This window comes from Humulus lupulus, chromosome X, assembly GCF_963169125.1.
Source record: "Humulus lupulus chromosome X, drHumLupu1.1, whole genome shotgun sequence".
Classification (NCBI taxonomy): domain Eukaryota; kingdom Viridiplantae; phylum Streptophyta; class Magnoliopsida; order Rosales; family Cannabaceae; genus Humulus; species Humulus lupulus.
Genome location: NC_084802.1, coordinates 173,141,190 through 173,153,678, shown reverse-complemented (window position 1 = coordinate 173,153,678; position 12,489 = coordinate 173,141,190). Strand labels below are relative to the sequence as shown.

At 39.1% G+C, this 12,489-nt stretch overlaps 1 protein-coding gene across 1 annotated transcript; it reads right to left on the bottom strand.

Moving 5' to 3' along the window:
* Positions 1 to 240: 240 nt before the first annotated feature.
* Positions 241 to 8,166, bottom strand: LOC133807087 (plasma membrane ATPase 4-like). Its single transcript, XM_062245235.1, has 16 exons — positions 7,973 to 8,166; positions 5,067 to 5,186; positions 4,738 to 4,974; positions 3,882 to 4,643; positions 3,666 to 3,788; positions 3,466 to 3,570; positions 3,230 to 3,374; positions 2,936 to 3,100; positions 2,463 to 2,701; positions 2,321 to 2,353; positions 2,134 to 2,215; positions 1,879 to 2,039; positions 1,594 to 1,767; positions 1,180 to 1,362; positions 903 to 1,084; positions 241 to 726 (listed from the first exon to the last, which is right to left on the bottom strand). The coding sequence occupies exons 1-16, from the start codon at positions 8,027 to 8,029 to the stop codon at positions 630 to 632; spliced, it is 2,865 nt and encodes a 954-aa protein (XP_062101219.1). The 5' UTR covers positions 8,030 to 8,166; the 3' UTR covers positions 241 to 629.
* Positions 8,167 to 12,489: the final 4,323 nt, after the last annotated feature.

Below are 12,489 nucleotides of genomic sequence, written 5' to 3'. Positions count from 1 at the left end.
GCATTTTTTTTATTTATAAATAAGGTATATTAGGATGCATACATCCTCAAATTTCCCTATGTATATGTCTTATTCAAGATTGATATTGTGGTCTTGAGGTGTCTTTAAATACCCAGTTACTGAGAGTCTCCAAATACTACATTAACATTCAACCATACAATAAATAAAATCGCATGAACAATTATAAGGGAAGAATTTCAGAAATGACTAAAATGCACATAACACTCGACGAGAGAAAAGTGAGAAAGAGATCATTTATTTTTTTTTCGAAAGTAACAGAGTCATACGACCCCAATAGGAGTTGTAAATGCAATGACAAGTCGATCCCCAAAATTAGAACATTATGTCCTATTATGTACGGTGATAATGCAAAGAGCAAACCACATTAATTAAAGAAGATAACAGAAGATGAAAATGTAAATTTATATCGTTGTACTTGAAAAGAAAAACAGTTTCCTCAGCCTTTAGGTCACAATCAAAAATAGCTAAAATTTCTAGCGTGAGGAAATATCACCCTATTCTAGACAGAAACACTTATACCAAAGTTCATCATCATCATCATCGTTGTAATTTTGTTGGGGTACACCATTAACGCCTCCTTCTCCTCTCTGAAGACATTGGCTTAGCTCTTAAACTGTGTAATGTTGTTGAATGGTATCAATGTCAAGACCTTTCAGCTTCACCACTGACTCAACATGACCCTTGAGTGTATGCAACTCCCTAAGCCTGCAATCATAAATCGAAACAAATATTTTTTACTAAGCAACTCGACAAAATTCAATCACAGCAGTTCTTATGATCAAAATATGAGTAAAAACACTTTGCTAAGGCGATAGACCCTTAAAAACCTGCCTAGTATGGCAAGCAATACAACTTAAAATTAGAAAGCTGCACTTGCTCACCTTGCCACCTCAGCCCGGCGCTTGGCTTGTTCTGCAATCTCTGAAAGCTCCCTGTAACTACTTTTTTCGGGGAAAATATTGTTGGATTCCGGTGGTTGAAGACCATGGAGTGTCCTCTGTGCTGCAGCCCATTGTGCTTCTCTCTCTTCTTTTCCGTAGTCTTTCTTTGTGGTAAAGGCAGTCTGTTGTAAGGAGAACGCAAGAAAGCAATCAATAAAACAAAAATGAGAAGTTTAACCAATGATTTGACCTATTCTCCAATCACACGAAAAGTTACCTTGTTCTCCAAGAGATTGTCCCAAGCTTTTCCACTAAGAACATAGCGAATTGCAAATTTGAGAAGATCAAGAGGGACATATGTTACTATACTATATAGCCAGATTACTCCAGCCCAGCCCCAGCCACAACCCTTTATTCGTGCAAACCCCCAATTGGCATAGACAGCTATGAAGGTTGCTACCTGATAATTAAAAAAATGGGTTATTACATTAATAGATAGAACAATAGAATACAATATTTACCTTGCAAGCTTGACCACACAAGTTACTAAACAGTTCTTACACAATGAGACTCAGTTTCCATAATAATGTATACACCACACCTCATAAAACGATTCTACAAATAGACTAGTGCAACATAAACATGACATTGGATATAACTTGTGTTGAAAACCAAAACAAAAAACTCTTACCAGTTGAGCAATAAGGAAAGCACCGAGTAAGAGAAGTCCAGGGCGTTCAACGAAGGACCAGCTGCGAGACCTTGTGACAAAAATAAGGGCCTGACTCACAATACTCACTTGAAGGTACAAGGCTGCCATCATCTCAGGTTTGTTATTTCTCAATGATCTTACTCCAAACTTGTCCTGTTTTTGAAAATAGGTAAAAATAAAAAGATGAATAGATTATAGAGGGGAAGGAAGAGGTTGTATGTAGCCAAGAACTGAGTTAGTAGAAGATTTAAGACGGGTACTTACGGAGAAGAAGTTGGTATCGCTCATAGCCCAGAAGAATACTACAGTCATTAGTGCCATGTAACCTCCAAGAACAACGCCAGTAGCAAAAATCTCTTTCAATTTCCAGCTATCTGGCTGAGGCGATGGCTTTACTCTATCTTTGGATATTGTCATAATTGTTCCTATAGGTGACATAAAGAAAAGAATCAGATTCACGTTTTAGAAGTAATCATAAAATGTAAAATTAGTTTGGAATACTGTACTAAGTGATCTTACCGTCATTTAGGATTGCAATGATCAAAACCATGAAAGGTGCAAAGTCGAATTTCCATATCAAAGCAATGAACATGAAACCAAACTGTCAAAATCACACATAATGAGAACACATACAAAAACTAAGAAATAAAAAGAAAAATGTGGTGTCGCATTTGTGGTTCAAAAGCTTCATCTGTGCAACACTTACCACTATTCTGATGGTAATTGAAACTGCGTAGATCTGCATAAAGGAACAACCAATATATAGAATGAGCTTAGGCATATAAAAAGTACACTTGTAGAACTTCACCAATTGCAAATAAAAAATAAAAACATATAAAGGTACTGACAGTGTAGTTCTTCATTCTTTGGAAAATGGCCCTGCTGGTTAGCACTGCACTTATAATGACACTCAGCCCAGGCTCAGTGAGGACAATATCTGAAGCACCTCTGGCAGCGTCAGTAGCATCAGCAACAGCAATTCCAATATCTGCCTTCTTTAGAGCAGGGGCATCATTCACACCATCTCCTGTCATTCCACAGATGTGCTTCTTCTCCTGAAGCTTCTTCACAATTTCATACTTGTGTTCTATCACGAGGAAAGAGATCATCACATCAGAAGAAGAAAATAAATTGACAAATTTGAGAACGATACTGAACGTTCAAAGATATAGTTTGAACACATTGCAAGGACACGACAAATCAAGAAAAAACAGGGTGGTTAGACATTTCTAAGATTTTAGACAACCAAGGCATGAGCTAGACAAAGGGGTTATGGAAGTACTATATGATATATATATATTTATATATAATGCAAAGTCACCTGGAAATACTCCAGCAAACCCATCAGCCTTCTCAATCAATTCATCCACTGGGAGTGCGGCAATGGATGCATCTTTGTCTTGGCCTAGCAATGATGAGGAAGGGTACATGTTTGTTCCCATACCAAGCCTTCTACCGGTTTCCTTAGCAATGGCCAGCTGATCCCCTGAAAAGTGAGAAGTGTACACAAGTTAAACACAACAATCTCTAGAAAGAAAACTGTTCCATTTTCATATAGAAAATAATAATTAAAGAATAAAAGTAATATATATCTATAGTACCTAGTAAGACATACCTGTAATCATCTTGACATTGACACCAAGGTTGAGAGCTCTTCTGATGGTTTCTGCACTGTCATGTCTGGGAGGGTCAAATAGTGGCAATAAACCAACAAATTGCCATGGTGCTCCTGGACTTTCTTTTGTCCTCTCAGGTACTTCCTGGGAGATCAAAAAGAGGAGGAGAAAAAAAACAATTAGGATGTATTCAATGGAGTCGAAATGAAATACATGATGTATCACAATTGTCAACCTGTCTTGCAACAGCTAAAGAACGAAGTCCACGTTCAGCAAACTTATCAATTACTGAATGAACCTTTTTCCTGACATCCTCCTTGCAGTTGCAAAGGTCAATTATCTGTTTAAAAGCATGAAAAACATGTGACTTACTATTACAAATCTGTTTAAAAGATTTGTCGCCCCCTATGATACATTATGTTAAGGAAAGGTTACCTGCTCAGGGGCTCCCTTGCTAGCACGATGCCATTTTCCATCAGAATCAATGTAGGTCAGAGCAGTTCTTTTGTCTACAGGGTTAAATGGAAGAAAATGGACCTCTCTAATACCAGCTCTTGCCTGACCAGTTCATATGACATAGAAATTCCCCGGTAATATCAGTAAAAAAATTCTTCTACAAGTTGAAAGAAAAAAATGTTGCAATTAGTTTACCTCCTTCGGATCTGCAAGCATTCCAACAATTGCAGCATCAATAGCATCCTGATTTTCAATCCTTGACGCCCTAGCTGCAAGAAGCATAACATGCTCCTTCTCCACGCCTTTTGCAAACACTTCAATTAGGTTTCTGTCAACCGTCAACTTGTTCAGGGTTAGAGTACCTGTCTTGTCACTACAGAGGACATCCATGCCAGCCATTTCCTCAATGGCTGTCATTCTTTTGGTAATAGCACCTTGCTGAGAGAGCCTGTGGGAACCAATGGCCATTGTGACAGACAAAACAGTTGGCATGGCAATAGGAATTCCTCCGATCAAGAGAACCAGCAAATTGTCAATTCCATCCCTATATTTGCGGTCTTGGATAGGGTACATAACTATTAACTCAATTACTATACCAACAGCAATGGAACAAATGCAGAAGTTACCGATAGCAGTGAGAACTTTCTGAAAGTGTCCAACTTGGTTAGTGCTGTCCACCAAATGGGCAGCTTTGCCAAAGAAGGTGTGAACACCAGTGGCAATCACAACTGCTTCAATTTCACCTTGCTTACAAGTTGAGCCAGAAAACACTTCTTCTGAGGGATGTTTAGTGACAGGAAGAGACTCTCCAGTTAGAGCAGATTGATCAATTTTTAAAGGATCACCCTCGAGAAGGCGGGCATCTGCAGGAACAATATCCCCCAACTTGATGCTGATAATGTCTCCAGGAACCAAAATTGCAGCATCTTGCTCACTCCATCGACCATCTCTAAGAACCTATACATGACCAACAGAAGAATATAAGAACCTATTAAAAAGCTAACAGAAAAGTTAAAACTAAACTAGTATGGCGGTGAGAGCTTTATTTTACCTTAGTCTTTGGAGCAAGACCAGCCATGAGGGCTGCTGCTGCATTACCAGCATTGTTTTCTTCAATGAAACTGATTGTTGAGTTGATGATCAACAAGACAATAATACCAACAAAGTCCTGCCAATCCGGAGGCCTTCCACCACCATTTGCCAAGGCAATAGCCATCAAAGCAGCAGCTTCCATGACCCAGGACAAAGGATTCCACATAAAGCCCAAAAACTTCAGAATCTTGCTCTCCTGTTAGGACAGAAAGAAACCACACCATAAGCAACCACATGATATTGGAAGTGAAGCAATACCATCAGTCACTAAGTTATGATGAAATCAACCTTTTTCTCTTCCAATTTGTTTGGTCCGAAGACTTGAAGTCGCTGGGCTCCTTCGTCCGACGACAGTCCTTCTCTGGTACATTTCAATTGTTCAAACACTTCCTCCATGGGAATCCGTTCCTGTAACCAACAACAATGCCATTCATGAATTAGCCATAAGAATTTGGTATTAAGCGACCATTCCTTACTTCCTTAGACTACCAACGTCTCATATCAAACTTCGCTCTTCGATAAAACATTTAACTTTTGTGGAAAAAAATGTGCTGTCTTCAATTTCCTATCCCCTCCATGTCCCACCAATTAGTTTAAGATACCTCATTTATTTATTTAATATATATTTAAATTATTTACAACTTTCTTTTTTTTCAATTATATTAATACTATAAATAGATTATGTGTCTTACAATAATTGGTGGGACATGGAGGAAATTGGGAAGAGCAGATTTTTTTTCAACTTTTTTTAAAATTACTATGTTCAACTTATGGCGGGAAAATTAAGCCTTGACATTCACGTATGATACAGTTAAACAAATGATATTCTCTCATGATTAGCTCTACTTATATTTTAGGCAAAGAATTGTTTACTGAAAGTTTTTAATTTTATTTAAATGATTTTTTTACGTGTTTAACTCATTTTTTGTTGTACCAATAGTGTAATATTTAATGACAGTTTGTTAGGGCCCTAACGTTAAATCCTATAGTTTTCCAGTGATCAAAAAACTAAAAACAAAACAAAATGAAAAAAATATATATCTACCAGAAGTTTGTTTGAAGGAAGCATTTCGGTCCCTCAGTATCTAGAATGATTAAACCCGAACCCATTATTATAATTTAATATGTACATTCAATTCCGGACCCGTTATCATAATTTAATAAGTAAATTATTTCTCCTTTCTTGTGATGTTAGAGATACTAAGGTGTCTTATAACAACATATAGATATTGAGGCGGCTTTTTTCTAGGTATATTATATAGTTACTGATGATGTGATCTTATATATAACATATAAATACTGTATACACTTAGACATTCCACCAGAATACATACACATATCAACACATGTAAACAGCAGATTGTACAAATAGGAGGTTTAACAATATTTTCCCCAACAAACAGTGAGACTTCAAGAAAAGTCTTCATTAAGTTTATTTCATCTATTTTAGTATTTTTAAGGAAATATATATTATATTTCAATGAGGGGAAATACACATGTTTGAGGAACAATTTAATATAAATTAATTTGTATTAATTTCAGTATGGAGACTTGGGTAATATTTGATTGGGGTGATGAAATAGAATGTTTGTTCTACCATTTTGGTGGAATGCCCATTCCATTAAAAAAATTAGAGAAAAAATCATTCTATTTATTCATATTAATTTTTATTTCACTTCATTCATATTTATTTTCTCATTCACATTTCAATTATTCCATTCTAATTTCATCCAACCAAATATCCCCCTCCCCCTCTCTCTCTCTCTCTCTCTCTCTCTCTCTATATATATATATATATATATAAATTTGAGGAAGCACATTATTTCAATTCAAGGGAATAGAATAGACACAACCCCAGAAAAATAGCAAAAAAGGTATGGGTATGCATGCATGCCCAAATCCCTAAAAGAGGAGGACAAAAAAGTCCAACAACTTGATAAAAAAAAAATATAATAATTAATTAACCAGTAACTTAAGTCTATATATTTTCCACGCAGGTCCTACTATAAAAATTTCCATGAATTAAAGTCGAATGTAAAAAATAAATAAATAAAAGTAAAACACGTAGCACACTCAGCGCGTGGAGAAAAAAAAGTAAAATAAATTGCATTTATTCAACCAATTTTCCTCTCCTCTTTTGAGCCCCTCTCAGTAAAGAAGAGTGCGGTGTCAAGGCTATGATTCCATGTGATGTGAGGACTGTGTATTTCGCTAATGCACTCCTCAAAATGGCCCTCATAGCCAGAATTCCCTTTTCTTTATTCATATATATACATATATATATATTTGTTTAGTTTTATATATAAAATTAAAAAAATTTATTAAATTAGTATTATTACCACATAAATTTAAATAAATAATAATATATATAAAAAAATAACATAAACATATTAAATGAATAATTAATCCAAAAACATTATTTATGATTTTTAAATATATATAAAAAAACAAACCGTTATCTACACTTTTTTATTTTTTATATAGAATATGTATATATATATGATATTTTCCAATATTAAAAGAACTTTTTATTTTATTTTAATTTTACCGGGTTTGGAATTTAAGAAGAAGAAAAAAAATATTCAGTGGAGGGAAAGGGGCATATAGGCCGCTTGTTAGAATAACTGACCCAGTCGATGAACTACACGTGCCCCTAAAAATCTACAGAGATGCTTTTTTTTTTCTTTTGACAGTTTCCACTTGTCGCCGTTGTTGAAATAAACATCAACAATTTTCATCGGCTTAAGACAGATGATTAAAATAAATAAATATAATGAAGAGCTTCGATACAGCCGTATGTCACGATTTTATAAATATCTTCTTTTTTTTCCTTTCTGTAGAAATCGTAGTAAGACGATATTTTATTTTTCTTTTTTCAAGAAGTGAGAAAACGATATCGAGTTAGTCTTCTTAGTTGACGCTTGACGAGAAATATTATCAAGAAATAATTGCAGAGAAATAACGAACAAATTCAAAGAAGTAATTCGTGTATATATAAGATGTTTGCGTTTATACACATATAACTCATTAAAAATAAAAATAAAGTAAAACAACGTGAAGCATTAAATATATCCAAACTTTCACTTTTCATTTCTACTTTATTTTCTCAGCAACCAAACACAAACAGGTACACATGAAGAAAAACAAAATAGATTTATGTATAGAGAGAGAGAGAGGAGGAAGGGGAGGATTACCAGATCGACGCTCTCATTCTTGATCTGCTCAAGCGTAATTCCTTTGTCACCTCCCATGATTGGAAAGCTCAAAAGACTCTAAACGGAGAGGAAGGCGATTCTTATGTATCAGAAATCTATACTAACAACAGAGCGATTTATAGAGAGAGAAGAAAAGAAATATACATTATATATATTTTATGGGGCACTAATATATAGGAGACCTTGCACTCTCTTTCGATTCATATTTATATGCGGAACTTGGTAGCTTTCAGTTCTTGGACTTCATTGGGCTATGGGCCCACTTATTTCTGTCACTTTCGTACCCTACCCAAATGGGGCCCATATTGCTTGCCACGCGCCACTTGGGTGAGTTTTGATTCGGTGTGTTTGGCTTCATGTTTCGAGAAGTGGAATTCACTGTACATCACGGTGGGTTTTGATTGTGATTGATTGGGAGGTGGTGAAGGAGGCTTATTAAATGTTGCTTTTAGTTTTTATGTATAATTTATATTTTTTCTATTAATTTCTCCAACTAATTTTTTTTGTTAGGGTTGCAATTTGAGTCCGGACACGATACGAAAATAAATGAGTTTGGCTAACACGTTTAATAGTCGTGTTCGTATTCGTGTTTGAGTTTTTGACACGTTTAATAATCATGTCGTATTCATGTTTACTTTAATCGTGTCGTGTCATAGTCGTGTTGACCCATTTAATAATCGTGTCGTTTCACAATCGTGTCAACACGATAACACGAATAATTATCATAGGTTTTATGATTTTTTTCATATAGTTATGATTAATTGTGTCAATTTCATGTTGTGTCATGACAAATTAATCGTGTCATCGTGTCGTGTCGTGTTGACCCGTTTAATAATCGTATCGTGTTTATATTTGTGTTTTTGACATGTTTAATAATCGTATCATGTTTGTGTTTATCTTAATCGTTTTGTGTTATAATCGTATCGATATGAATCTAGCACGTTTACATGAATTACTGACCGTAGTTCTTACCCAATTTTTCATTAAAAAAATGGCCAACTAAATAAAATTTTCTATTTATTAGCATGGGAAAATCCACACATAATAATAACAACATAAGTTTATTTATTAAAATTATAAATATTTATCATATTAAGACAATATCTAGATAGCTATGTGTTTCTATCAGAAAGAGGTGATTTGTTCGTTGAATTGTAAATTCATTTCTATTGGTAAAATATAAATTCCATAAGATATATTCTTAAAAATTAGTATTTTCTTTTAATGTAGTCTATAAAAATGAGTGAAAATTTAAAAGAATAATATTAGGGATTAATAAAAATTAAAACTTGAACACAAAAACTATACATAAATTAAATATAAAAAATTACCATTTTGGCCCTTTTAGTTCAAGCTTATTACAAAATTTAACTCTGAGTTTCTAAAAAAGTTTCACAAAAGACCCATTTGTATATTTTTAGTCAATTTTTTTAATGACAGAAAACATCATGTTTACCGAGATTTTCGGAAACTATATTAATAAAAACTAAGCGAGATTAATTATAAGGGATTTAGAAGATATAAACAAGATTCTTACGTGGTTGTGGCGTTAATGAGCCTTAGTCCACGAGACAGTTGTATTAGAGGTTGGAAAGCCTATAACAATGGAGTTTTTCTCTTTTTTTTAGCAGAGTAACTGTATACAAGCCAAGAGGAGACCCCTTCTCTAATGCTCTGTCACCTGTATTTATAGGCTCACAGGAGCACTGGGCTTGGGCCGGGCTGACCCAGGCCCAACAAAGGATATAAATACCATTGGCTTCTCTATCGGAAGCCCAATACAAAGGATAAAAATATAAAAGACAAACAATGATCAGAGCCCACTGGGGCAGCCCAAGGCCTATCTATCACCCGAAAAAATGGGGCTTTTGGTCTGGGCACTCCGAGTTACGAGGCAGATTCAGGGGACAAGAGCAGTCAGTGTAGTGGCGGCACAGGTCTGAACCAGCGGCGTGCAATCCCGAGGTGGCCTTTTCCGCAGGTGAAAAGTGGGGACGTCTCCCACGCGTCATGGTGTGGAGTCAGGGTCACGGATGCTTTATCCTGCCAACCCTGAGGACTTGACCCGGGTTCGTTTACCTCTGTCCCTCTTCGTTTACCGTAGGCCCGGATCATCTACATAGAGCCCGTATCGTTTACCAGGCTCCGGGACCGTTTGCATACATCTCGACCGTAACCCCAAACAGTTGTACGTCTCCCGGAGATCGTCCCGGATCATTCTTCCTGGACACCGTCTGGGTCTGGACCCACACGAGCCGTCGATGTTGGTCACTCCCTGCCAAACGGGCCTAGGCTAGGCCTAACCCCAATTGCCCAGTTAGTGGGCCTGGACCACCATCCCGGGCCCAAGGTAGGAAATGGGGATAACATTTACCCCCTAAGCCTTCACCTGGGTCTGGGAGGTGGAGGCTTGCCTTGCTCCCGGATACTCCATGGTTATCTTCCCAGTTCCTGCTTAGAATCGTGGGTCCGTGGCAAGGGGCAGTGCGCGCTGGGCGCACGCGGAGCCCAGACCATTTACCAATGTCCGAGTCCGTTTACTGAAGTCCCGTTTCGTGACGAGGGACACACGTGTCTCCCAGCAACTGCTGCAACGATAGCACTTGACCTCGAAAGGTCACCTAACCACCTCAAGGGTCGCTAGGCCTAGGCTAGTGCGTCAGCACGGATTTCGAAGAGTTCCATCCGCATGGGGGTCCTTCATTAATGATTCTGCATTGAGGTGGACCGTAGGATGGGGTGACCTTTGAAATTCCCCTCTCCTGGGACGTTGGATTGAAATGGAAAGGATCTAGCACTCGAGTGCTCATTAATGCCCCTGCACGATCTTGGACCGTCCGATGGGGGATTTCCTATCTGCTAGATCAGAGACCAGGATTTGGGTCTCTATAAATACTCCTCAGGCATTCATTTGAAAATTTTACACTCTCGAGCCATTCTAAGAACTGAGGATTTGTTTATGTCCGATCTCGTCGACGACATCTTCCACCGCCTGCTTATTCTGCGCCGTTGCCTTTTTCCAACAGTTCCAACATCTGCACCTCTGCCTGAGCGCACGTCCTCGGCCTGTCCTGTCGATGAGCTGCTGAACCGCCTTTGCCAGTTCAAGAACGATATTTTGCCGTCCTTATCGCTGGACAACCACCATCTTTCACGGCCAACCATTCACAGTAAGTCCTTCTGTCCTCTGCCTTAATAGATATACGAATGTAGGTTCTGTCCTTTTGCCCATATGTTTAGGCTGCTAGAACTTGTTTATGCTTAGGACTGATAGACGGTGGAACTTATTTAGTAGCCCATTTTTCATTCCCGATCTGGGTCTCGTGGTTCTCTGGTGAACCTGGACCTGATCCGAAGGGGACTCCAAGCAGTCCGTAGGAGGCCCCCCGTACCTTAACCGACTTTCTTGGGTTTCGGTATTGACTGCTTGGTTTCTTTTCTTTGCTCCCAGATCATCATCCATGACGTCGGGTGTCACCCTTCATTCGGAGGAGGAAGTCAACAGGGCCCCCGTTCTCCTTCTCGGGTCCCGGACCCCCAAAGGCAACAGATAGGAGATGGACACGGTGCCGAATCTATTCTGGAACTACCGAATGATGTACGTCCTGGAGAGACGCCTGGGCATAGAGTCCACTCCCAGACTCTTCCACAACCGCCTGGCCAGGATAGAGGAGCAGGCGCACACTTTCGTGAATGGGTTCGGGGCCTGGAGCGCTGGCCACATCAGTGCGGGAGCCACACTCCCGCTTCACGACTACTTCGTGCGGTTCCTAACATACGTGGGGATCGCACCCTTCCAGCTTTTTCCCCAAGTCTACCGATTGCTTGCGGGATGGCGTGTCTTCTGCGTCACGAAGGAGATTGCGGAGCCGACCCCCGCGGAAATCTTGTACTTCTACAAGATGGAACCGCAGGTCAACGCCAAGGACAAGAGCTTGGACGGCTTCTACAGGCTGAAGCCGCGGGGCAACTACCCCGCTCCTACAAGCACCTGGAAGCATCCCCCGGACGTCCGACATTACTGGTTCATGACGTCCAGGTTCCTCGTGGAGAAGAACCCCATGCTGCTGCTGGACTTCCAGCGAGTGGGTAAGTGCTTCCCCGACCCTTACTTGGCCGGTTTCTCTTTTTCTTTTCCTTTTTTATTTCTCACCGTATTACTTCGGGTGGCAGGACCTTTTGCCCAGACTCCTCTGACCCAGTTCATCTTGGACCGGAAGAGGTTTTACTCCGGGCTGAGCGCAAAAGACCTGGACGTAGGAGACTACGTCAATACCAACAACCTCCGACTGGTCGAACTGCTCGCGGCCCACCAGACTATTGACGTCCCGAGCCTTCGGGGAATACATTGCGAGAAGAATTCCACCATAAGGGAGCAACTGGCCCTGGAGCACATCAGGGAAGTAGAGGCTGTGGCACACGCGGACGCGGCCAAGCGGAAGAGGGACTTGGCCCAGTCGGAGGCGGCCGCCTCTGAGGAGCTAGAAGCCCTCTTC

Excerpts from the sequence above, each read along its gene's own strand:
- LOC133807087 (XM_062245235.1), bottom strand. The coding sequence starts at position 8,029 with ATGGGAGGTGACAAAGGAATTACGCTTGAGCAGATCAAGAATGAGAGC. Across the intron at positions 4,975-5,066 it reads ACAAATTGGAAGAGAAAAAG|GAGAGCAAGATTCTGAAGTT; the intron begins GTTGATTTCATC and ends CTGTCCTAACAG. Across the intron at positions 2,040-2,133 it reads CATTGCAATCCTAAATGACG|GAACAATTATGACAATATCC; the intron begins GTAAGATCACTT and ends TGTCACCTATAG.